The sequence below is a fragment of the Salmo salar genome, chromosome 04 (genome assembly GCF_965601325.2).
Source record: "Salmo salar chromosome 04, fSalSal1, whole genome shotgun sequence".
Lineage (NCBI taxonomy): Eukaryota > Metazoa > Chordata > Actinopteri > Salmoniformes > Salmonidae > Salmo > Salmo salar.
In genome coordinates, this window is record NC_138294.1 from 20612711 (window position 1) to 20636874 (window position 24164).

The following is a 24164-nucleotide window of genomic DNA, read 5'->3' on the forward strand; positions in this document are numbered from 1 at the left end:
TTTCTGAATGGAGGCTTTCTCTGAAACCTTCTCTGTTGTGTTAGTTCAATTTATCTGTGTTTGTATCGGCAGTAACATTGAGCACGGTATGAGGGCTTTCTCTTGGGAAAGTCAGCGACTAGCGGTGTTGTGTTGATTCAACGCAGGGATGGGCAACTTTGATGGGGGGTGGGGGCTACAAAGAATCTGAAGTCATTACATTTACATTTAAGTCATTTAGCAGACGCTCTTATCCAGAGCGACTTACAAATTGGTGCATTCACCTTATGATATCCAGTGGAACAACCACTTTACAATAGTGCATCTAAATCTTTTGGGGGGGGGGGGTTAGAAGGATTACTTTATCCTATCCTAGGTATTCCTTAAAGAGGTGGGGTTTCAGGTGTCTCCGGAAGGTGGTGATTGACTCCGCTGTCCTGGCGTCGTGAGGGAGCTTGTTCCACCATAGGGGTGCCAGAGCAGCGAACAGTTTTGACTGGGCTGAGCGGGAACTGTGCTTCCTCAGAGGTAGGGAGGCGAGCAGGCCAGAGGTGGATGAACGCAGTGCCCTTGTTTGGGTGTAGGTACGGAGTTGCCGTTCCCCTCACAGCTCCGTAGGCAAGCACCATGGTCTTGTAGCGGATGCGAGCTTCAACTGGAAGCCAGTGGAGAGAGAGGAGGAGCGGGGTGACGTGAGAGAACTTGGGAAGGTTGAACACCAGACGGGCTGCGGCGTTCTGGATGAGTTGTAGTGGTTTAATGGCACAGGCAGGGAGCCCAGCCAACAGCTAGTTGCAGTAATCCAGACGGGAGATGACAAGTGCCTGGATTAGGACCTGCGCCGCTTCCTGTGTGAGGCAGGGTCGTACTCTGCGAATGTTGTAGAGCATGAACCTACAGGATCGGGTCACCGCCTTGATGTTAGTGGAGAACGACAGGGTGTTGTCCAGGGTCATGCCAAGGTTCTTAGCACTCTGGGAGGAGGACACATCATGAGTGGCCGCAGTTTGTCGCGGATCTGCGTACCCACGTACATACACATTGTGATGAAAACCTTTTAGTGGCCCCCCTCTTGACAGCAGTGAGACATGTTCATTTTTTATCTTTTATCATGCCATTCTACACATTTGGCCATGGGGTGTAGAGAAAATGCTGCCGTTTGAAAGCAAGTTTGCTGCAGTTCTGCATATTTAGATTTTTTTTATGTGATATCTGAGTGAGACTGACTTACAAAATCAATGGGGGACCCTTGGCCGGTAATTTATGTAGATAGCTAGCCACTAAATAAACAATAAATAAAATAGCAATACAAAATAATTGAGCTGACATGGGCTAATTGAGTGACCATCAGTGACTGACATAAGAGAAAAAACAACTTATGCATAACCAAATTTCGAAATTGCACCTTGTGTATTAAATACAGTATATAAACACACACATACACACAAATATTTTGGGGGGATTGCTAACAATAAGCAACGGAGAAAGATGGTATTGTGTTAGACTGCTGGAGATAGCAAGGAAGGTGCTGGACTCTAATGCAGGGAAATGATGCTGGACAGCGAGAAGATATGGCAGGAGAAGATATACCTTCTACTTTGAGAAGACAGTCAGTCAGTGAGCACCTTGTCACGATAAGTCATGATAAGATCCATTGGCACTGGCTGGAGGTGGTTGGTGAATACTGATGCCTGGGGAGAGGATTCATCATGGGGTTGGTGAAGACTGATGCCTGGGGAGAGGATTCATCATGGGGTTGATGCATCACTGGCTTGTCTGTCTGTAGGGGCCCTCTCATTTCCTCTACACAGTCTTCAAAGAGACAATGCAGCGGCACATACATTTAGATTTTAGTCTTTTAGTTGACGCTCTTATCCAGAGCAATTTACAGTTAGTGCATTCATCTTAAGATACAGTTGAAGTTGGAAGTTTACATACACTTAGTTTGGAGTCATTAAAACTTGTTTTTCAACCACTCCACAACTGTCTTGTTAACAATCTATAGTTTTGGCAAGTCGGTTAGGACATCTACTTTGTGCATGACAAGTAATTTTTCCAACAATTTTACACAGACAGATTATTCCACTGTATCACAATTCCAGTGGGTCAGAAGTTTACATACACTAAGTTGACTGTGCCTTTAAACAGCTTGGAAAATTCCAGAAAATTATGTCATGGCTTTAGAAGCTTCTGATAGGCTAATTGATTTGAGTCAATTGGAGGTGTACCTGTGGATGTATTTCAAGGCCTACCTTCAAACTCAATGCCTCTTTGCTTGACATCATGGGAAAATCAAAAGAAATCAGCCAAAACCTCAGAAAACAAATTGGAGACCTCCATAAATCTGCTTCATCCTTGGGAGCAATTTCCAAATGCCTGAAGGTACCACGTTCATCTGTACAAACAATAGTACGCAAGTATAAACACCATGGGACCAAGCAGCCGTCATACCGCTCAGGAAGGAGACGCATTCTGTTTCCTAGAGACGAACGTACTTTGGTGCGAAAAGTGCAAATCAATCCCAGGACAACAGCAAATGACCTTGTGAAGATGCTGGAGGAAACGTAAAAGTATCTATATCCACAGTAAAACAAGTACGATATCGACATAACCTGAAAGGCCGCTCAGCAAGGAAGAAGCCACAGCTCCAAAACCACCATAAAAAAGCCAGACTACGGTTTACAACTGCACATGGACAAAGATCGTACTTTTTGGAGAAATGTCCTCTGGTCTGATGAAACAAAAATAGAACTGTTTGGCCATAATGACCATTGTTATGTTTGGAGGAAAAAGGGGGAGGCTTTCAAGCCGAAGAACACCATCCCAACGGTGAAGCACAGGGTGGCAGCATCATGTTGTGGGGGGGACTGGTGTACTTCACAAAATAGATGGCATCATAAGGAAAGACAATTATATGGATATATTGAAGCAACATCTCAAGACATCAGTCAGGAAGTTAAAGCTTGGTCACAAATGGGTCTTCCAAATGGACAATGACCCCAAGCATACTTCCAAAGTTGTGGCAAAATGGCTTAAGGACAACAAAGTCAAGGTATTGGAGTGGCCATCACAAAGCCCTGACCTCAATCCTATAGAAAACTGAAAAAGCATGTGCAAGCAAGGAGACTTACAAACCTGACTCAGTTACACCAGCTCTGTCAGGAGGAATGGGCCAAAATTCACCCAACTTATTGTGGGAAGCTTGTGGAAGGCTACCCGAAACACTTGACCCAAGTTAAACAATTTAAAGGCAATGCTACCAATACTAATTGAGTGTATGTAAGCTTCTGACCCACTGGGAATGTGATGAAAGAAATAAAACCTGAAATAAATCATTATTTCTACTATTATTCTATTATTCTGAGATTTCAGATTCTTAAAATAAAGTGGTGATCCTAACTGACCTAAGACAGGGAATTTTTACTAGGATTAAATGTCAGGAATTGTGAGAAACTGAGTTTAAATGTATTTGGCTAAGGTGTATGTAAACTTCCGACTTCAACTGTAGCTACAGTAGGTGGGACAACCACATACAGTGTCACAGACATAGTAAGTACTTTTTCCTCAGCAGAGTCAGAGCTATAAGTGGGGGGGTCAAGTGCAAGTGTTGGCTCAGGATTCATATTTTATTTACTGAGAAGGCAACGCAAATGTTTAGAGTTCTTCGAAGAGGAGGTGCATTTTCCTGAGAATTTCTCCATAATCAAATTTTGACTGATTTCAAATACTTTGTGTATTGTTTCGCTTCCTGAGTTAGTAATTAATTCCCTCTGAAACAGTCATCAGGCAGATGTGCTGTGGTGATGACGTCCGGGATGTCTACAGCCTTGAGTGCATCTTCAAGGGCTGTCCAATAGGAGGAAAGAACGGACACTCCCATTCAACGTCATTCTCTACGGGTCTAGACTCTAGCTCTTATCGCCAAGCATGCGGGGCCAGATTAGAGCTCAGGGTCCCCAGGAATGCCTTTACTTCTCTCCATGCATTGATTGAGATATGCTTATAGCATTGTAACTGCTGTAGGTAGTTGGGAGACGCTTTCAGGCTTTTTCACTTGTTCAGTGTCTGGTTCCAAAACAAATATGAAGTGAGCGTAACATGGAGCTACTCTCCAACTATGTATCTTACTAACTCATGTAACACATTAAAAGTGAAAGGATTGGGATCACTGAGAGAAGAAAACAAAAAGTGCTACCATAGTAACTCTAGCACTGAAAAAACTGGGAGCCGGACTGGTTGTCATAGCTGACATGGTTTATAACCAGCATATTTCGGTGTGGGGTGGGGTGGGGGAGTGGGACTGTTCTAGGGATGTGCTGTCCTCTTTCCGGGAACTGAAATGAATAATCTATTTTTTTTTCTAGTTGTGAGACAGCGAGGAGCCACCCTTCTCATGGCATTTGACCCTGTTCTGTCCCTAAAAAGACAGTAAAAACACAAAACTTCCTGTTCAAGACAAAATTTAAAGTCTCATCTTAGGCCGAGTACGTATTTCAGCCAAAATTAGCGACGTCAGATTCAGAGGAAATCAGGATTCTGCAAAAGTCTGACATATGTATTTCACAACAGTACACGTTTCTTCGCAGGCTTGATGAGTAATTTCCCATCATTCCTTATTGACTCAACCTCAGCCATTCTGATCTTAATCCAATCTTAATTGGATAACGGTCCGATGGCATATCGTGATGAAATAAATTGAACTCATATGCTTACATGAATTACACTATCACAATTGTGATAATACTTCCATCATTGAGTTATCCTGCATTCCCTTTTCCAAGTCTATCTGTTTTCACAGTAATCTCTCTCTCCAATTCACCAACAAATTCAGTCAAAGTAGAAAAAGTCACTACAGTTTGTCACTGATTGTCACAATAAAATTGGCCTCTAACTTCTTTCCCATTTCTCTCTCTCTTTTCCCTTTTTGTCATTTGGAGCAAGTGCCCCAGATAAGAAATTGCTTACATCCCACTCAGTGTGGGACTGGGTGGGTTGCTTCCCACAGGGTATGTACCAATGTGCAGAGAGCACACTTCGACAGATGCCATCAGAGAACAAGCATATGAATTACCAGGCAGTCTGCCATCTAGCGAGTTCACACAGAATGCCATTAATACCTGATGAACAGTCAGACAACAACACAACAACAACATGAAAGCCGTGGCAACTGGGACCCAGGTAAAGGTTCCATCATTTATATATTAATGGTTTTATTAACAAAGACTTCCAACTAGCAGCTAGCGAAACCCCTCAAAAGTTACAATGATGGAGGCGTTGAAGCTTGATGCCAGGCTGCAGCAACCAGGGGACCCGTCAGCGAATCACGTCCCGATGAATAAAAGATAACGCCACTGTTGACCAATAACTAATTCAGAAGCCATGAGATATTTATGGATACAATTAAAGAAAACACAATCCCTTTAAATTTAAATTGCCGTAGATATTAGCATCACCTAATTAAGTCACAATTTATATTAAGTAGGTAAAGTAACTTTACAAGTGTACTATAATTGGATGGGATCAGTGAATCTGTTATTGGGGCTTAATTAAAAAAGCATAAAGGAAAGGCTTTGTTAAGTCTTTAAATGTTCATTACTAAAATAGGGCACAAGATGTTATGATCTATGTGATATTTTTCATTATTATTAATCAATTAATAGTCAATCAATGATTAAATGCATAAAATATCTGAAACAATGAATACTAAATGATGTATTTACACTATATAAAAAGTTTATATTTTCTCTTCCTGGTACAGGGCATGACATGGACGCAAAACATAATTACTTGATTATCATAAATATTTCCACTTTTACAAGGTAATATTTTCCACAGGAGACTCTGATAACGTCAGACACACTGTTTTCATTAAAATGACGATGTGATCCAAAGTGTTGTTTAATGAGATGATTGCTACAGCCTGACCTTAATGGAAAGAAGCCTACCCTCAGGCCAGGAGAATGTACCAGCGAAGGGCAAGGGTGAGGGAAGGGAATATTGGAGTGCTGCTGATACAGGAAACACTACTTTGCCCTCTCGGAGGATGTTCAATCAGCTTTTAGGAATGGCCCTTGACTTCGACAAGGCCTGGGGGCCCACAAGTAATCAAGCGGTGTGTGTGTGAGTTTGTGTGTGTGTGTGTGTGTGTGTGTGTGTGTGTACCTTATCTGTTTGCACATTATCTTATCTTCCTCGTGATATGGAACTCCATTGTCCAGGTTCTTTATTTAGCTAAACAGTTGCCGTGTCAACTCGTTGGGAGAGAGAAGGGCCGACCTTGGCCTGCTTGGATAGCCTCTCTTCCTGCTTTTAGACAATGTATTGATAAAGGGCCCATTTGCTAAGTGTATAGTTATGGAACGAGTAATGGACACCGATGGAGAGGCACTCACATTCCTCATCATTATTGACATGCCTCACTCTTCTTTGTTACCTAGCAACATCTATCTGTCTGGACATTATGTACTTTGTGCCGTACACGTCTATGGGACAATATATCAAACATTCCTTTGTTTAGTTTCAAACTAGTTTATTTACTGTTTGGTGAATATGACAGCTGACAAACCTAATTAAGTGGAACAATCATGCATATGACCCTATTTAAGGCATGCTACAAGAGATTGATACACTTGCAGCTTGTGTGGCACATCCAGATGTGGTGATTAACTAGTCTCTGCTTTGGCCACCCACAGAGTTGTGATTGTAGAAAGTAATGCTTCAAAGAAAGTTTGGTTCCGCTCTCTTTACTACCCTTCCCGTTCCATCTCAACATGTTCAAATCAAGACGACTGGGACATGCACATTTAGTTCCGACTGCCCTCCTCACATTTCCCTCCTCACGACGTTCATCTCGGTTTCCTTTAGTGGGAAGAAACAGTTGAGCCGTGTACAGGGCTAGAATCTGATCTGGGATCTGAGGAGAGGAGAGAGAGGGGCATACTGACTGGGGACTGTGTGGTTCCCAGATACCCGGTGAGTGAGTGTGGGAGTGTGTGTGTGTGTATCGGAGTGCGTTGTGCCCCTGAGATGATTTTCGGCAGGCGGTGTAGAGATGAGAGAGACGAGAGAAGGAGAGAGAGAGGAGAGAGAGAAGGAGAGAGGAATGAGAGAGAGAAGGAGAGAGAGAAGGAGAGAGAGAGAGAGAGAGGAGGAGAGAGGAGCGGGAGAGGAGAGAGAGCGGGGGGGCAAAAAGAGAGAGAGAAAGAGTGAGAGAGAAAGAGGGGCTGCTGTTGCTGTTTCCTATGGGGGGCCTGTTACCGAGGGGAGGTGGAGATTTACACTCCCTCTCAGTCAAAGTGCTCCCTCCAGTCCTGCTGCGCTCTGAGACACACACAGACACACACACCCACACACACACGCTCCCAACTCTCCACAGGAAAACCCAGAGCTTAATGCGCAGCACCTCACAGGCAGAACACTGCCACTGCCACGTACGTTGGGCAAACCAAACCAAGTGGGACACTAACTCCGACTCTGCGACTTTGATAGTTGGTTAATTACTCATGTGATGTGATTCAGATGTCTAGGGGCTTCAGCAGAAAGTTCGCCTGACGGTTCCATCAGGGGGAGGCAGGAGCAGACATTTTAGGAGAGCAGAGCGGTAGGTGAAAACCAAACCTATTTATTATTTAGCAATATATCAGTTTATGTGCCGTCACACAGGGTCCCAGTAGTGTGGTGCCTGATGCTAAACGGTGATGCTACATGAAGTGCAGGATGCTAAATAGGTTTTTGTGTATTAACTAGGTGACATCTGGGACTTTGAACAGGATGAAACACTCTTCATGGCTAGCTGGAGAGGCACTGTGTTCTGTTGTGATGAAAAAGTATTCAAATGTAGACCTCCGGTCTGAATTCAGTGAGTCTGAATTCAGTGAGTCTGAATTCAGTTAGTCTATACTGTACATTCATAGAAAGGATTTTTAACTACTCTGTAAAGTTTTACCTGAAATACGCTATTATATTACTTTGAATATAACCTGGTAAATATATAAATGTAAGTATTTGATATACATATTGATAGTAGGGTTAATTTCTAACTGGTTAAAAAATATATTTTTTTATAATTTTAATAATATTTTAATAATATATTTTAATATAACTTAAGATTTTTTCATTTAACATCTTCACTCAACTCTCAAACAAGACAAAAGCTGTATAGTGTAATATAACACTGACTAGACATGGGCCTGATCTGATTCTTTCATGTTAAAATGCCTCTTTGTTTTCTAACCGCTAGTCTGAGTCTTTAAATTAAAACCAGAAGGGAGAATGCAGGGCAGAGGAAACCACACTGAAGAAGCCACGCAAGGGGCGCATTGTCAAAACAATATAAAGCCCTGCCTGGCTCTCTCTCTGTGTGTGTGTGTGTGTGTGTGTGTGTGTGTGTGTGTGTGTGTGTGTGTGTGTGTGTGTGTGTGTGTGTGTGTGTGTGTGTGTGTGTGAGCCTGTGTGTATGTGTGAGCCTGTGTGTGTGTATGCCTGTGTGTGTGTGTGTGTGTGTGTGTGTGAGCCTGCGTGAGTGTATGTGTGTGTGTGTGTGTGTGTGTGTGTGTGTGTGTGTGTGTGTGTGTGTGTGTGTGTGTGTGTGTGAGAGAGAGAGCCTGCATGTGTGTGTGTGTGCCTGCGTGAGTGTGTGTGTGTGTGTGTGTGTGTGTGTGTGTGTGTGTGTGTGTGTGTGTGTGTGTGTGTGTGTGTGTGTGTGTGTGTGTGTGAGAGCCTGCGTGAGTGTGTGTAATATGTGCTTGTAGCCCACACTCCTATTAGCACAAAGCCTGTGCTGATTATTACTTCCAGAAATGACAGAGAAGAGAGGAGATGCTTCATAAGCTCACCCATCATATTGTTTGACTGTAACCAGTCGTGGCATCTTCCCATCTGTGCCCCCTTGGCAAAACCTGTTTGAAGTCTGAAGGAAGTTGTTTTACTTCCCCTAGCAGTTGGAGAGGATGGGAGAGGACCCACTGTGATGTGTAACTTTTGACTGACACATTCTGGTTTTGGCTCCATTTCTGAGGAGATGTTCCTGGATTGACATTTCATTTGTGCCGGGGGAAATTAGAAGATTCGGACAAAAGTATACAGTGGTTACACAGTCGATTCAATTGACAAAGTTTTGTTTTGTTGCTTGCAAAGTTTGTTGGCTGAAGTAACCCATATACTTTTTTTCCATGTCTCCCTTCATCTCTCTCTTTCTGTGTCTCTCTCAATCTCTCTCTATCTTGCTCCCCCCTCTCTCTAACTTGCTCTCCCCCCTCTCTATCTCTCCCCCCTCTCTATCTCTCTCCCCTCCCTTGTCTCTCTCGCTCACCAGCTCTCACCACCAGCGGTATATGGGGAACCCCTACACTATCTGTCCATCTCCTGAGACAAAGCGTGGAATGTGTTCTATAATGGGCGCCCCAATCGTACATGTGTTGGTGCTAATGGCCGTCATGGCCGCCCTGCCTGGCCCTGGAATGTGTCAGATAAACAGCACCACAGACGAGGGGGAGAAGGACTCCCTACCCCCAGACCAGGGCCTGGTCCTCCACAACACCCACATCACCCTCCAACCCCTGGGCTTCCACAGCACCAGCAGCCCCTTCCTGGAGCATAGGATCCCCATCTCCACCAGGGGCCACCAGGGGCCACAATGGCCCAGGGTCGGAGCTGGATCTGGGGCCACAAACATCACCAGGATAAGGGCCCCTCCACCATGCACCATCGCCACTTCCATTCAAGGCTATTTCAAATACATCAACACAGTGATTTCTATCATAGTGTTTGTGGTGGGAATAGTGGGCAATGCCACCCTGTTGAGAATTATCTACCAGAATAAGTGCATGAGGAACGGGCCCAATGCCCTCATCGCCAGCCTGGCGCTGGGAGACCTCATCTACATCACCATAGATATACCCATCAACGTCTACAAGGTAACAGACGCGTATCCATCCTGTACACTGGACATCACAGTGAATTGTTCATGGATGTATTGAAGCATAATTGCATCTCAGAGAGAACGAGAGAGCGAGAGAGCAAGAGATTATTTCATTTGCTTTGGCAATGTAAACATATGTTTCCCATGCCAATAAAGCCCCTTGAATTGAATTGAATTGAGAGAGAGAGAGAGCGAGAGCGGGTGCGAGAGAGAGAGCGCGCAAGAGAGAGAGCGAGAGAGAGCGCGCAAGAGAGAGAGCGAGAGAGAGCGTGCGAGAGAGAGAGAGCGTGCGAGAGAGAGAGCGCGAGAGAGAGAGCGCGAGAGAGAGAGAGCGCGAGAGAGAGAGCGCGAGAGAGAGCGCGAGAGAGAGAGCGCGAGAGAGAGCGCGAGAGAGAGCGCGAGAGAGAGCGCGAGAGAGAGAGCGAGAGAGAGCGTGCGAGAGAGAGAGAGCGTGCGAGAGAGAGAGCGCGAGAGAGAGAGCGCGAGAGAGAGAGCGCGAGAGAGAGAGCGCGAGAGAGAGCGCGAGAGAGAGCGCGAGAGAGAGAGCGAGAGAGAGCGTGCGAGAGAGAGAGAGCGTGCGAGAGAGAGAGCGCGAGAGAGAGAGCGCGAGAGAGAGAGCGCGAGAGAGAGAGCGCGAGAGAGAGCGCGAGAGAGAGAGCGCGAGAGAGAGAGCGCGAGAGAGAGCGCGAGAGAGAGCGCGAGAGAGAGAGCGAGAGAGAGCGCGAGAGAGAGCGCGAGAGAGTAGTGGAGAAAGGAAAGGGGAGAACAAATAAATAAAGTATTCCTTAGAAGGCTCCCCAAAGATCATGTTGCTCTCCCAAGTTGATTTCAGTCAGTAGTAGTACTACTTTATCTTCATTGGGTGGCTCTTTGTGATGAAGGAAGCAGGGAGAGGCCAAGACTTAAATAAACAATGGAATCAGACCAATCAGACTGCGGTCACACATATCAGTGGCCCTGCTCTGACCCGTGGTTTGTCACAGTACCAGCTCTCCTCTCCAGCCCTCTTATCTCCAATCACACTTGAACCTCGCTACACTCAGGATAAATGGGTCTGGTCAAATGATGAATCACGTGTCCAGTGTGAGTCATTTAAACCCATTAGACTCTAGTCCATTTACCCCCATGTGGGTTCACTTTAACATTAGCTAGATAGATCTCACAAATGATTTATGACGTTATCTTACCTGCTGTGGTAATATTGCTTGAGAGTAATGAGCATGTTTTTCATTGGGTCCACATACATTGGTTGAACAGGTCAAGGTTCTTAATAGGATGTAGTACAGTACATTGGGAATGCTCAGTTCATTGTGAAGAGAAATGGTGAAGCCACCTGTTTAGTATTACTGGTATACAGTTTCATCACACTGTGTCAGCACATATGGAAGTGCTAGGGTCCCGGGACAGATGATTCTCTACATGTACAAAGGGGGAAAAGTCTTTCCTGTATTAGACGTTTCAGTTCCACACATGAAGGATGTCCCTTTGTACTGGTGAGGAAACGTAGTGCCGTAGGTGCAACTCTGGATTCAGGCCAAACACTCCCTGTGAATATGTCTGCACTACAGGGCCATGTGCTTTAGGGAGGCCCAGCTCACTTCCTATTGGGGTTTGTTTGACGCAGTTTCCAAATGTAATCATATATACACTACATACACACACACAATACTACATACACACACACGGACACAGGCTACACACACACACCCACAGTGACGTAGCCCCCTTTCCCTTCCAACTCCCATGTTCCCGAGACTTTTTGATCAGATGGAACCGCCTAGCGCTCCAAGTGAACAATAGGGGGACGAGGATCCACCCGTGAAGTGCTTCCTTTGGCCCGGCCTCTCAACGACTCTGGGTTAATCCCCTCTTTCTCTCTTTGTTCGGCCCATGTTGATTCCTGTTCAACGACAGCTGCCAAGACTACTTCATAATGACAAAGGGTGGTTTTAGCAGTCTGTTCAACAGGGAGAGCTGTGACTTGTTTTCTTAAGGGAGCTCTTCTTGTAAGAGGCTGTGGGAAGTGGTGCTTATAGATGCCTGGAAGTCCAATTAAAGAAAGGATGTCACTTTCAAAGATAGTTCCAGGGTTGGCTTGCTAGGGTTTTATTGTAGGACTTGACTCAATGATGTACTGTATCAAGATGATGAGGCGCATATGGGCCTGCTGTTGGACTGTACTCAGATTCAGAATGAAGTCAGGACGTACCATGAAATCCCTCTGATGTGACTGCGACTAACCTGCCTGTTGTGAAGGGCCTGCTACAGTACAGTGGTTAAAGATAGTCCAGACCCTAAGGACAATGGGAATTGAGCTAAGAGGAAATAAACATGTGATTCACTAACCTCAATCCCTTATAATGTATCCCTTACTAGTTAGTAAAGAAAGAGATATAAGGGCTAGTCCATTATAATTATAATTATTATTGTTGTTGTTGTTGTTGTTGTTATTATTATTGTTATTATTATTTTATTATTATTATTCTCTTTCTCACAGCAGGTATTGTTCTTTCACAATTCAATACATTTTTTACATGCTTTTTCTGTCTTCTCAGTTACCATACTGGCTAATAATGAGCATTCTGTATTTGTGATATCTTATGAAAGGGTTTGTAATACAGGGAAGAGCCAACTGGCTAAATTCCATCTAAGGTTTGTGATTATTTCCTGACGATGCAAAGCCCGTTGTGAGTTGAAGCGTACATACTGTCTTCTACGATGTGCTGACTCTCTCTCTCTCTCTCTCTCTCTCTCTCTCTTTCTTTCTCTTCTCTGTCTCTGTCTCTGTCTCTGTCTCTGTCCCTGCAGCTCCTTGCCACCAGGTTCCCCTTCGATGACAGTTCCTTTGGGCTGTGTCTGTGTAAGCTGGTGCCATTCCTACAGAAGGCCTCTGTGGGCATCACCGTCCTCAACCTCTGTGCCCTAAGCGTCGACAGGTCAGTCCCATGTACCACTGCTGAATTCCAAATCAACCAATGGCGGCAGATCTAACAGGATCAAAGCAAAAAGCATAAGAAATATTTGTATTTGCATATTAATGTTTATAGAATTAATAAACAATATAAGCAATAAGCAATATGGTGTTTCTTTCCGTCTGCTTCATGATAGCCTATTGCCTACACCTATCCAATTCTTTCAGATCTACGAGAGTGTCTAGGGAGTTAGGGGTAATGCTTCTGAAGCATTATACACATTACTCGTTTACTATCAAATGCATTGTCTGGCAGGCATACACTTACCAAGGTTAACATATGAGCTGTAGCTGAATCTGCCCTAGTACTCAGACACTATAAGTGGGTCTTTATGCATTTTATTCCATAGAGACATATTCTGCTCCCTGGAATAGGATTCTATTATCTTGTAAAAACATGTGTTTTGATTGGTTCCAGACTCATGGAATGTTTGCACAGTAGAATTCGGTTCAGTTCTGTGAATCTTTATATGTAGGTTACGGTAAACTCCAAATGAAAATCAGTCTAATAATGCATTTTTTTCTGTGAAATGTAGTCGTCTTTACAATACGTATGTATCAAAGAAAAAAACTCCTCTCTAAACTTTTTTTCTATTAACAAAATTAACCCTCAGAACCTCAACTTTTGCCAGTAACTCACCAACACCATGATAAATCACATTGCCATGGTTTGAATTTAAACCAAAAGTGTTTGTTGAACAGTAAAGCCCTTATGAGATAGCCCACTCTATCTATGTATGGGAGTGGCTGAGACAAATTGACAAGGAAAGATGAATGACTTCCCTAATTTGATTTAAAGGAAACCACAGGTTGGGAGTTAGTTTAACTCCTCAGTGGAGGTAGTACGGTAAAGGCAGTTTATTCCGGAAGTTTGTAATGTCAGTAATAATGGAGCTCTCCCATTACCAACATAGTTACTCTTCCTCCTAGTTTTCTATTGGCTGCATCTGTTAAGGACTAGGCCAGCTGGGGTCATATCCACAAAGCCTCTCAGAGTAGGAGGGCTGATCTAGGATCTGCCCATACGATCTTTTTCATTGTGATCCAAGTCAAATCTGATGCTAGATCAGAACTCCTACTCTGAGACGCTTCGTGGTCTTAGTTGTTTCTCTCCCTGAGGAGGGATAGCTTTGCCATCAAGGAGCAGAAGTCGTTTTATTCTCAAATCTTAAAATGTTTATTCTCACATTTTCAACTCTGATTGTTTTGTGTCTGTTGCTACACTACTAGACTTGAATTCCCGTCTCACTCCCTTCAGTTCTTGTAACACTTAATACTGTCGGTCCTGTTTATCAGCAGAGTGAAAGTGAGTGGCTGACGTCCGGCTTCATTGGTCTGTGAGTGAGCAGACATAAGAGATAAGCGCATAAGGAGGCCTGTTCTGGGTCTACAGGGATGGAAGCCAGTTTAACATACCAGCTATGCTGAATGACTCCCATCATAGAGAGAGAGAGAGAGACACTAGTGATAGAGTTCAATAGCAGATGGTCTCCATTTGTTCTCAGCATATCTCGTCTGGTTTGCACGTGTTGTGTCTCGTCCTCTCTGTTTGAGAGAGAGAGAGAGAGAGAGGGAGAGCTGGGTAAAATATAAATGACACTATGTTGTTTGACAAGGGTATTCAAGTGCGTCATGAAAAATATATTGTTCAGGCCATAAAATCTTGATGCACCGTTTTACTAAAACATTTCGACAAGCGGTTCCTATTAATGAAACAAACAAGCAAACATGATTTGGAGCACAGGAAACAAGCGTCAACAAACAGACCATAGCTCCTGCCAACGCTTGTTTGGAGGCTTCACAAAATAATGAATATTAGATTCTGAGGATAAACAATTGATTATTATCTGTTGTTCATTAAATCTTAACTTGGATCATTTTTCTCACTATGCGGTATAGTGTGTGTCTGGTCTACTGCCATGCAGTCAGTTCATAGAACATATACTACAATGTACAGCTGAGTTGGCCCGACATAATGGTACTATAATAAGATGAACAAGTATTCCAGTAGTTTTCTCACCATATCTCTATGGTTCTTACAATCATGTTCCCATGCAGGTTTAAACGTTTGAAGTAAGTCTATTATTCAAGTACTGGAAGTGTCTCTAAAATAGGTTCACTTTTCACAATCACTTGAACCTCCTAGCGGGCAAAACTGGTTGAAAGGACTTCATTACAACCATTAAAAGATGGTTGAAATGACTTCATTACAACCATTAAAAGTTGGTTGAAAAGACTTCATTACAACCATTAAAAAAAGCTGGTTGAAATGACTTCATTACAACCATTAAAAAAAGCTGGTTGAAATGACTTCATTACAACCATTAAAAGCTGGTTGAAATGACTTCATTACAACCATTAAAAGCTGGTTGAAATGACTTCATTACAACCATTAAAAAAAGCTGGTTGAAATGACTTCATTACAACCATTAAAAAAAGCTGGTTGAAATGACTTCATTACAACCATTAAAAGCTGGTTGAAATGACTTCATTACAACCATTAAAAGCTGGTTGAAATGACTTCATTACAACCATTAAAAGCTGGTTGAAATGACTTCATTACAACCATTAAAAGCTGGTTGAAATGACTTCATTACAACCATTCAAAGCTGGTTGAAAGGACTTCATTACAACCATTAAAAGCTGGTTGAAATGACTTCATTACAACCATTAAAAGCTGGTTGAAATGACTTCATTACAACCATTAAAAGCTGGTTGAAATGACTTCATTACAACCATTAAAAGCTGGTTGAAAGGACTTCATTACAACCCTTAAAATCTGGTTGAAAGGACTTCATTACAACCATTAAAAGCTGGTTGAAAGGACTTCATTACAACCCTTAAAATCTGGTTGAAAGGACTTCATTACAACCCTTAAAATCTGGTTGAAAGGACTTCATTACAACCATTAAAATCTGGTTGAAATGTCTTCATTACAACCATTAAAATCTGGTTGAAAGGACTTCATTACAACTAGTTTCGCCGCTGGGCTGTTTATTAGTTCCAACTCCCAACTCATCAGTTGTTGCTGAAAAGTCCACAGCCCTGGCCCTGCTCTAACCCCTACCTTACCCCACCATGTTCACCATTTCGTTCTTTGTTTCCCTCTATGCCCCAGGTACCGTGCAGTGGCATCGTGGAGCAGGGTCCAGGGAGTAGGCATTCCTCTACGGACGGCCATGGAGATCGTGTCCATCTGGGTGCTGTCCATGGTCCTGGCTGTCCCAGAAGCCATCGGCTTCGACATGGTTGAATTCAACTACAGGAACGAGACCATACGGACATGCATGCTCAATCCCAAGACTGAGTTCATGATGGTACAACCCATTTTCTTGTTGATGCTTCTGCACTTTGAATAATCCTATTACCTGTATACAAACAAATCTGGCCCACAAAGTGTCTCAGAGTAAGAGTGCTGATCTAGGATCAGGTCCTCCCTCTTATTCATTATGATTTAAAAGACAAAAGTGATTCAAGTAGGGTTAGACTACAGTCCGTGTGTTAAGTTAGTGAATCTGACAGTCCATGACTTCATGTGGTGGTGTATCCTTGCACTGACCTATCAAAAACAATTCCATCTGTCCAAATACTTGGTATGAAAATGAATTGTGATAAATACAGTGGTGGATTTATCGTACTGACATTCATTTCTCTGACATTCTTGGTGGAACCACCCAAAGAACTATAAATATGGTGAAAGGAAGCATACAGAGGCCAGACGTGGGTTCAAATATCATTTCAAATACTTTAGCTGTGCTTGACTGAGCTTGTCTGGCTTAATGGACGAATAGAATCGTCCCAAAACATCTGGCACTCTAGGTAGGCTAGAGCGAACACAAAGTATTTGAAAGATTTCAAATAGTATTTGGACCCAAATAGCATTTGAACTCTGACAGAGGTCTCCATACGTTTTTTTTCCCTCAGAGAGAAAATCTCTGAGGTGATCACTTTCTTTGTTCACAAGCCTGGAGAACATAATTGAACGCAGGCCACAACAGCAATTACAGCTCAACTGATGTATGGTTCCTTCAATCTGAGCCATGTGCGTGTCTAGTTCACATCATGCAACACAAAAGATACTAAATCCCATATCATGACCAAACCATGCTGAGGTTTAGGTCATTTCATTTAAATCCAGATTCAATAGAACACGTATGACAGACAGTATCTCACCCTCCTGGAGTGAGGAATTTAGTAATGTCGTATAAAGGTTATAGAGGAACATTTATTCTGTGGCCAAAGAATTCCTCAAATGGCATCTGCTCCTCCTTAAAACTTGTACGATAATATCCCCCTCTTATATGTGGATTTAGATGATTAGAATATGTCACTGCCATCACATAGACGTATTGGTAAAGTCAACTTGCTTTGTTACCAAACCTAGCAGGTGAAACTGGTTGAAATTACCTCATTACAACATCAATACAACCAGCTTTCCACGTTTGCTTGCTGGACAGTCTTCTGGAGTATTGGCATGTTAAGAATTGTGGTTCTCCTGCATAGAACCTGTGTACTAACGTTCTCCTTGTTGTGGTTCTCCTGCAGTACTATAAGGACATCAAGGACTGGTGGTTGTTTGGGTTCTACTTCTGCGTACCTCTGATGTGTACGGCCGTGTTCTACACTCTGATGACCTGTGAGATGCTCAACCACAGGAACGGCAGCCTCCGCATCGTCCTCAGTGAACACCTCAAACAGGTACTGAGCCCAGACTGCCTCATGTTTAGTGTCTCTTAAGGAGAAGCCCATTCCCTCTCTCAGGCCTGTCAAGCTGACGTTGCATAACCCACCCTGACTGCCTTCTACATTCATAGTACTACTACTTAGTATCAGGTGTCTCTTCTTCTCTTCGGTTGTTACGTACTGTAACCAGAGCCTCTAGCGTTTTGGAGGCCCTAAGCCAGGTTGAGCTGCGTATAGGCAGAGACACCTCTACTTTAACAGTACACTACTGCAGAATGACTCATGTTTATTCTCTTTAAAGGTTTGTCCTTTTCCTCTCTCAGGCCTATCCGGTTTACATTACATAACCCTACATCTTCCTGACAACCTAGCGTCTCCCTAACAACCGAGCGTCTCCCTAACAACCTAACATTTTATCTGTTTACATCCCCAGAGACGTTACCATACAGTACTCAGGATGACTCAGCGTTTTTTTATACGTTTTCCATTCTCAGTATCTTGTCTTCATCACCCTTCATCGTCATCGTCCAACCTTTTCCTAATCTGTTGTTTATTGTTATCCCCAGAGACGGGAAGTGGCCAAAGCAGTGTTCTGCCTGGTCCTGATCTTCGCTCTGTGCTGGTTCCCCCTGCACCTCAGCAGGATCCTCAAGAAGATGGTCTACAACCAGAGAGACATTGGACGCTGTGACCTGCTCAAGTGAGTGCAGCCATGTTTGTTTGCTGCTGTCATCTTATTATTAGAAATGACCGATTCAGTACAGTGTGTTGGAAAATGGAAAAGTGGAAAAACGTGGGGAATCACTCGACTGGATCTAGAACCACAACAGACTAAACACAAACTGACATTATTTGAGTTGCTGCAATTTAACGATTCGAAATGTTTGAAAAGAGATGAAACTCAAATGGAAGTTCGGCCAAAAAACATGGGTGTCGTTTCTTTCAGCTTCCTGTTGGTCTTGGATTACCTGAGTATCAACCTAGCCACAGTAAACTCCTGTATAAACCCCATCATCCTCTACTTTGTCAGCAAGAAGTTCAAAAACTGCTTCAAGGTACAGTAGATCCCTAAACATACACACACACCCAACTCTCTTTTTCTCTCTTGCTGTATATCTCTCTATCCTTTTCACTCTCTCTCTTGCTTTCTTTTTCTTTCGCTCTCTCTTTCCCCCCATATAATCAGTACCTCCAATAACCCCCCCCCCCAGCCCTCCCCAAACCCTTTGTCTTGTCTCGCCAGTAAAACAAACAGAGAACCTCTCCCTCTCCCCTCTCCCGAAGGGCTGTGGCTCTGTGCTGGTGATGACATTATTTAAAGAAAATGTAAAGCAAAGCAGTGATTTATGAACTCAATTACTGAGTGAGGTCACATAACTGTACACATCTGTTAGAGACCTGAGCTGAAGATAAGCCATGCCCTAGCTCTAGCTGTCCTCAGAGAGCGAGAGAGACTGAGACTAACTCATAACAGCAATTCCCAGACCCCGAACGTGCCTCTTCCTCTCTCTGCAGAATTGGGGCTTAGAGTTTGGGAAGGATAAAAAGTGTTCTACTTCTCACGCTGTGAGCAGATGTAGTTTTATGTAGTATATTGTTCAAAGAACAATTCTGAGCCCTCATTACACAAGCCCTCATTATTGTAAGCTGTAGAAAAGTGCCTCCTTGGACCTCTCTATCGTAGCAGCAAGAGCATAAACGCTATCAACACAGAATGACCACAGCAGTATGAATAGTGCCTCTAATCTTGTAAACTTGTACCATTGTTCAAGTGTCTAACCTTATCCCCTTCCAGTCCTGCCTGTGTTGTTGGTGCCACTCGGATGCCACAGTGACCAGCACGGGACAAAACGGGAATGGGACCAGTATCCAGTGCAAGAGCCCAGAGCCCGCCAATCTTCACACGGACCGCAGCCTACGCAAGGACAGCGACTGACCACCACAGGAGGTGACGCCCCCTATGGGCGAGGAGGTCTCACTACAACTACAGCCAGTCTGCACTAAACACAACGGACTCTCAACTCAATAGGACCCCCATGCTAAACCGCTACGGCGTGACAAACAGAGTCACACGTTTCAAACACCACCACACGTTTCTTATACAGAACACTGCTGGGCAGCTCTGGAGCCTGACGTAGGACGACGGGGAAAATGAGTGGAGTTTATATATAGACACAAACGTACAATGGGCATGATGGACACTGCAGTATTTCCAGTGTCTCTCTGGACTATACCATTCCCTTTGCCAGGGGGAGACGAGGAGGGAGCAATGCTTTACAGTACCGTGAGAGAGGAGGAAGAGGGATGGAGGGAGGGGAGGGGACGGGAGGTAGCTAACAGGATGCAGCTGAACACAGGGTATAAATGAGCGGCCAGTCAGTAGCGGAGCGAGTAGCGTGTTGCTCTGTTCACAAAACAGTCAGCACTGCTGGGACGAACCAGGAAGCAGCGGAAACCCCGGGAAGGAAGGCCAGAGCGCTCCCTGTCAGAGGGGATGAGAGGAGAAGGAGAGAATGGTCCCCCATGAGTCCTAATGAACTGCTACTAAGTGATGGTGGAGAGAAGGGGAGCTCTCACTATTGAGTTGACTGTCCTTTTGTAGTGTCTCTATAGCATCTTCCATCATAGGCACTATACGCTGGTCGTTGTATACACAGTAGTACCCTTTCATAGAGTAAGCTAATGTCCTGTGTTCTGTATGGTGAATTTGTTTTAATAAGGATGAAAGTGATTTTGCCATGTAAACGTGTGTGTTCCAGTACAGTTTTATATTCTGTTTTATAAAACATACCAGGAAGTGTTAATTCACTGTGTTTAGGTTTCATGTGCTGGGAAGAAGGAAAAACTGATTTTAACGAAAAGGTGCCTTGTGTCACCTTGAATTCCCCCGTAAAGCCTTATACAGTATACAGACTCTGTACAACGTCCATTGGAATATCACTTAGGGTGTAGAGTTACTCCAGTGTAGAGTAACCACCAGAATGCATCCCAAATGGCCCCCTATTCCCTACATAGTCCTATGCGCCCTGGTCAAAAGTAGTGCACTATAGGGGGGAATGCGGTGCCATTTCGGAAGCAGACCCAGTCTCTTGACTTGTTATCCAAAGACGAATGGTTTTCTGACCCCTACTGAAGTCCCAAACTAGTTTAAAGAACATGTCCAGATGCAACAAGCACCACGGGACCATAAAGTATAACGTTATGATTTTGTCTCAGTTCAAGGCTCGTTGAAAAGGGGGTCTCTATGTTCTCACCCAAAAATGAAAGGGATAAAAACGTTATCCCTACTTCACTGTGAATGTTACAAGACACAGAAATGTTGGTATTTACAGCTAAGCTGTTTGTGAAACATGCTCGTATATATCAAGTTTTTATATGGTGTTATATTTTGCTATGTTCTTTATCATATATACAGAATGTGGCTATTATTTGTCCTTTGCCTGAGGCAGGATTTTTTTATTAGTTTTTTTTTGTTTTTGTGATGATAAATATATCAGTTGGTGTTTAAATCATATCAGCTACCTAGGTGACTATACTGCTTTATACATTTGATATGTGAATACATGTATTATGAATACAATTAATGTGCTGTGTGTGTGCGTGTGTGTGATTCTTTGCACTTTTTCCGTTTGAGTGTTTGTGGCACTATCTACAGCATATCAGACAATGTCAAAGATAAAGGCTTTTCAGTTTAACCACTCATATCAATACATCATATTTTACCACTATAATGTTCATTCAGAGGCATCATACCCCTCTATAGGAAATTGTATTATTGTTTGACACATTTGTTTCTCATGTTTCATACAGAAACGCTGCTGCTTATCCTAATAAAAATCATTTAAGTGTATACCTTTTGCCTTGCATTACTAAGGAGAGATTAACGTTATATTGATATGCATAACATAAATACTTCGACATTTGTAAGCATAAGAACATTAAACATTGCATTACGAAGGAGTTATACATTTTACATTGATATGCATTACGTGTAATTACTTTGGAATTTGTAAGCGTATGACCTCGCACATTGCTTTACTGTGGAGTTTATACTGACATGTCATAGAAATACTCTTCTCTTTCTGAGAGGATAAGGGGCCTCTTTTTTTATTTTCTTAGTGTCTGTGGGAAGGAAACACAAGCTGGTCTGGGAGTGATTTAAAGTGCACTGTGACCTGCTTGCTTGTTGCTTGGCAACACCGCCCTCAGGGTTACCATGTCAACTGAGAGGATGTGAACTGAATTGCTTGGAGAGAGGGAATGTAATCAAGCCAGCCCATATGAGTGACTTATCAGAGCTCCCAAATAGAGGAGCTGTTAAACATAACTTGTCTTGTTAACTTAAAGACATCCTCCAGCGATTTCAGAATTTTTACTGTTGAAAAGCTATATCCCAAGTATAAATACAGTAAAGTACACAGGTGTAATACATTGAGAAAAATTGTGTTTTTTAGACAAAACTGCAAACTTCAAGGAATTGGTCTGATGGGGAGATGTGATGTCATCGGCCTCTCTGTAACGCCCTGGCTATAGAGAGGGGTTTTTTGTTCTTTATTTTGGTTAGGCCAGGGTGTTACATTGGGTGGGCGTTCTATGTTCGTTTTCTAGGTTTTTTGTATTTCTTTGTTTTGGGCCGTGTGTGGCTCCCAATCTGGCACAGCTGAAGTTCGTTGTTGCTGATTGGGAGTCACACATAAGGAGCATGTTTTTCCTTTGGGTTTTGTGGGTAATTGTTTCTGTTAGTGTTTTGCACCTGAAAAGAATGTTTGGCTGTCGGTTTTTTCTTATTTTTGTATAGTGTTCTTTCTGCTATTAAATATTCAATGATGAACACTAACTCCGCTGCACCTTGGTCTACTCTCTCTCACGACGGCCGTTACAGAATTACCCACCACAAGAAGACCAAGCAGCGGAGTAAGGAGCAGAGCAAGGTTAAGAACCAGGAGAAAAGCTATCTGGAGTCGTGGACTTGGGAGGAAATCCTGGATGGGAAAGGACCATGGGCTCAAGCGGGGGATTATCGCCGCCCGCAATGGGAAATAGAAGAGTCGAGAGCTGAAAAAAATTGGGGGGGCACACGGGGAGATTGGCGGAGTCAGGCGGTAGACCTGAGCCAACTCCCCGTGCTTACAGGAAGCAGCGCAGTACTGGTCAGACACCGTGTTATGCGGTAAAGTGCACGGTGTCCCCAGTACGCGTTCATAGCCCGGTGCGCTATAGGCCAGCCCCCCGCAAGTGCCATGTGAGTGCAGGCATCGAGCCAGGACGGGTTGTGCCAGCTCAGCGCGTCTGGTCTCCAGTGCGCCTTTTCGGGCCAGGGTATCCTGCACCGGCTCTGCGCACTGTGTCTCCAGGGCGCTGAGAGGGTCCAGTTCACCCAATGCCTGCTCTCCACCCGTGCCGGGCCAAAGTGGGCAGTCAGCCTGGAGTATGGGTAAAGAGCGTAAAGGCTAGAACTCCAGTGCTCCCCCACAGCCCTGTTTATCCTGTGCCTCCTCCTCGGACCAGGCCTCCAGTGGATCTCTCCAGCCTGGTCCGTCCTGTGCCACCTCCCAGGACTAGGCCTCCAGTGGGTCTCCCCATCCTGGTTAAGCCTGTGCCTCCTCCTCGGACCAGGCCTACAATGGGTCTCCCCATTCTGGTCCGTCCTGTGCCGCCTCCTAGAACTAGGCCTCCAGTGGGTCTCGCCAGTCCAGAGCCGCCAGAGCCGCCCGCCAGTCAGGAGCCGCCAGAGCCGCCCGCCTGTCCGGAGCCGCCAGAGCCGCCCGCCTGTCCGGAGCCGCCAGAGCCACCCGCCAGCCCGGTGAGTCCTGTGCCTGCGCCTAGGGCCAGGCCTCTTCCATGTCTCCTCAGCCTGGTGAATCCTGGGTCAGTGCCGCCGGAGCCGCCAGGGACGCCCGCCAGCCGGGCGCAGCCAGGGACGCCCGCCAGCCGGGCGCAACCAGGGCCGGGCGCAGCCATCACCGCCCGCTAGCCAGGCACTGCCATCACCGCCCGCCAGCCGGGCGCAACCAGGGTCCCCCACCAGACCTTCGGCGCGGCCAGGTGCGCCACCTAAGAGGGTGACGCCGAGGGTGGAGCAGAGGCCACGTCCCGCACCTGAGCCACCGCCGTAAGAAGGCCCACCCGGGCCCTCCCCTTCAGTGTCAGGTTTGCGGCCGGAGTCCGCTCCTTGGGGGGGGGGGGGGGCACAGCTAAAGCACAGCTAAAGTTCGTTGTTGCTGATTGGGTCACACATAAGGAGCATGTTTTTCCTTTGGGTTTTGTGGGTAATTGTTTCTGTTAGTGTTTTGCACCTGACAGGACTGTTTGGCTGTCAGTTTTTTCTTATTTTTGTATAGTGTTCTTTCTGCTATTAAATATTCAATGATGAACACTAACTCCGCTGCACCTTGGTCTACTCTCTCTCACGACGGCCGTTACACTCTCCCCTTTCTTGAGGAGCCATTCAGAACAAAAGAGGATACCTGGACCACCAGAGATGTGCCTTTTGTGAAGTAAATCAGGTGAAAAATGAGGTGAAAAGGAGAATGTAGAACGACTTTAATCAAATCTGCAGGTGTCACAGTGTGCGCAACTGGTCGAAGGAAGTCAGGTGCAGGAGAGCAGAGA

The 24164-nt window shown here is 44.5% G+C and overlaps 1 protein-coding gene across 3 annotated transcripts in view; it reads left to right on the forward strand.

Moving 5' to 3' along the window:
• Positions 1–21402, forward strand: part of LOC106610223 (endothelin receptor type B) — a 42290-nt gene extending 20888 nt beyond the window's left edge. Inside the window, exons 1-9 of one of the 3 annotated variants that reach the window (XM_014209434.3) lie at positions 6851–6951; positions 7498–7579; positions 9293–9893; positions 12707–12834; positions 15988–16186; positions 17415–17567; positions 18119–18252; positions 18499–18607; positions 19348–21402. In XM_014209434.3, coding sequence (XP_014064909.1) covers positions 9312–9893; positions 12707–12834; positions 15988–16186; positions 17415–17567; positions 18119–18252; positions 18499–18607; positions 19348–19488 — 1446 coding nt within the window. In that variant the 5' untranslated portion in view covers positions 6851–6951; positions 7498–7579; positions 9293–9311 and the 3' untranslated portion in view covers positions 19489–21402. Of the gene's footprint in view, positions 1–6850; positions 6952–7203; positions 7410–7497; positions 7580–9292; positions 9894–12706; positions 12835–15987; positions 16187–17414; positions 17568–18118; positions 18253–18498; positions 18608–19347 lie in introns of those variants that run through there. The other 2 variants (XM_045716582.2, XM_045716583.2) reach the window with 2 other exon arrangements.
• Positions 21403–24164: the final 2762 nt, after the last annotated feature.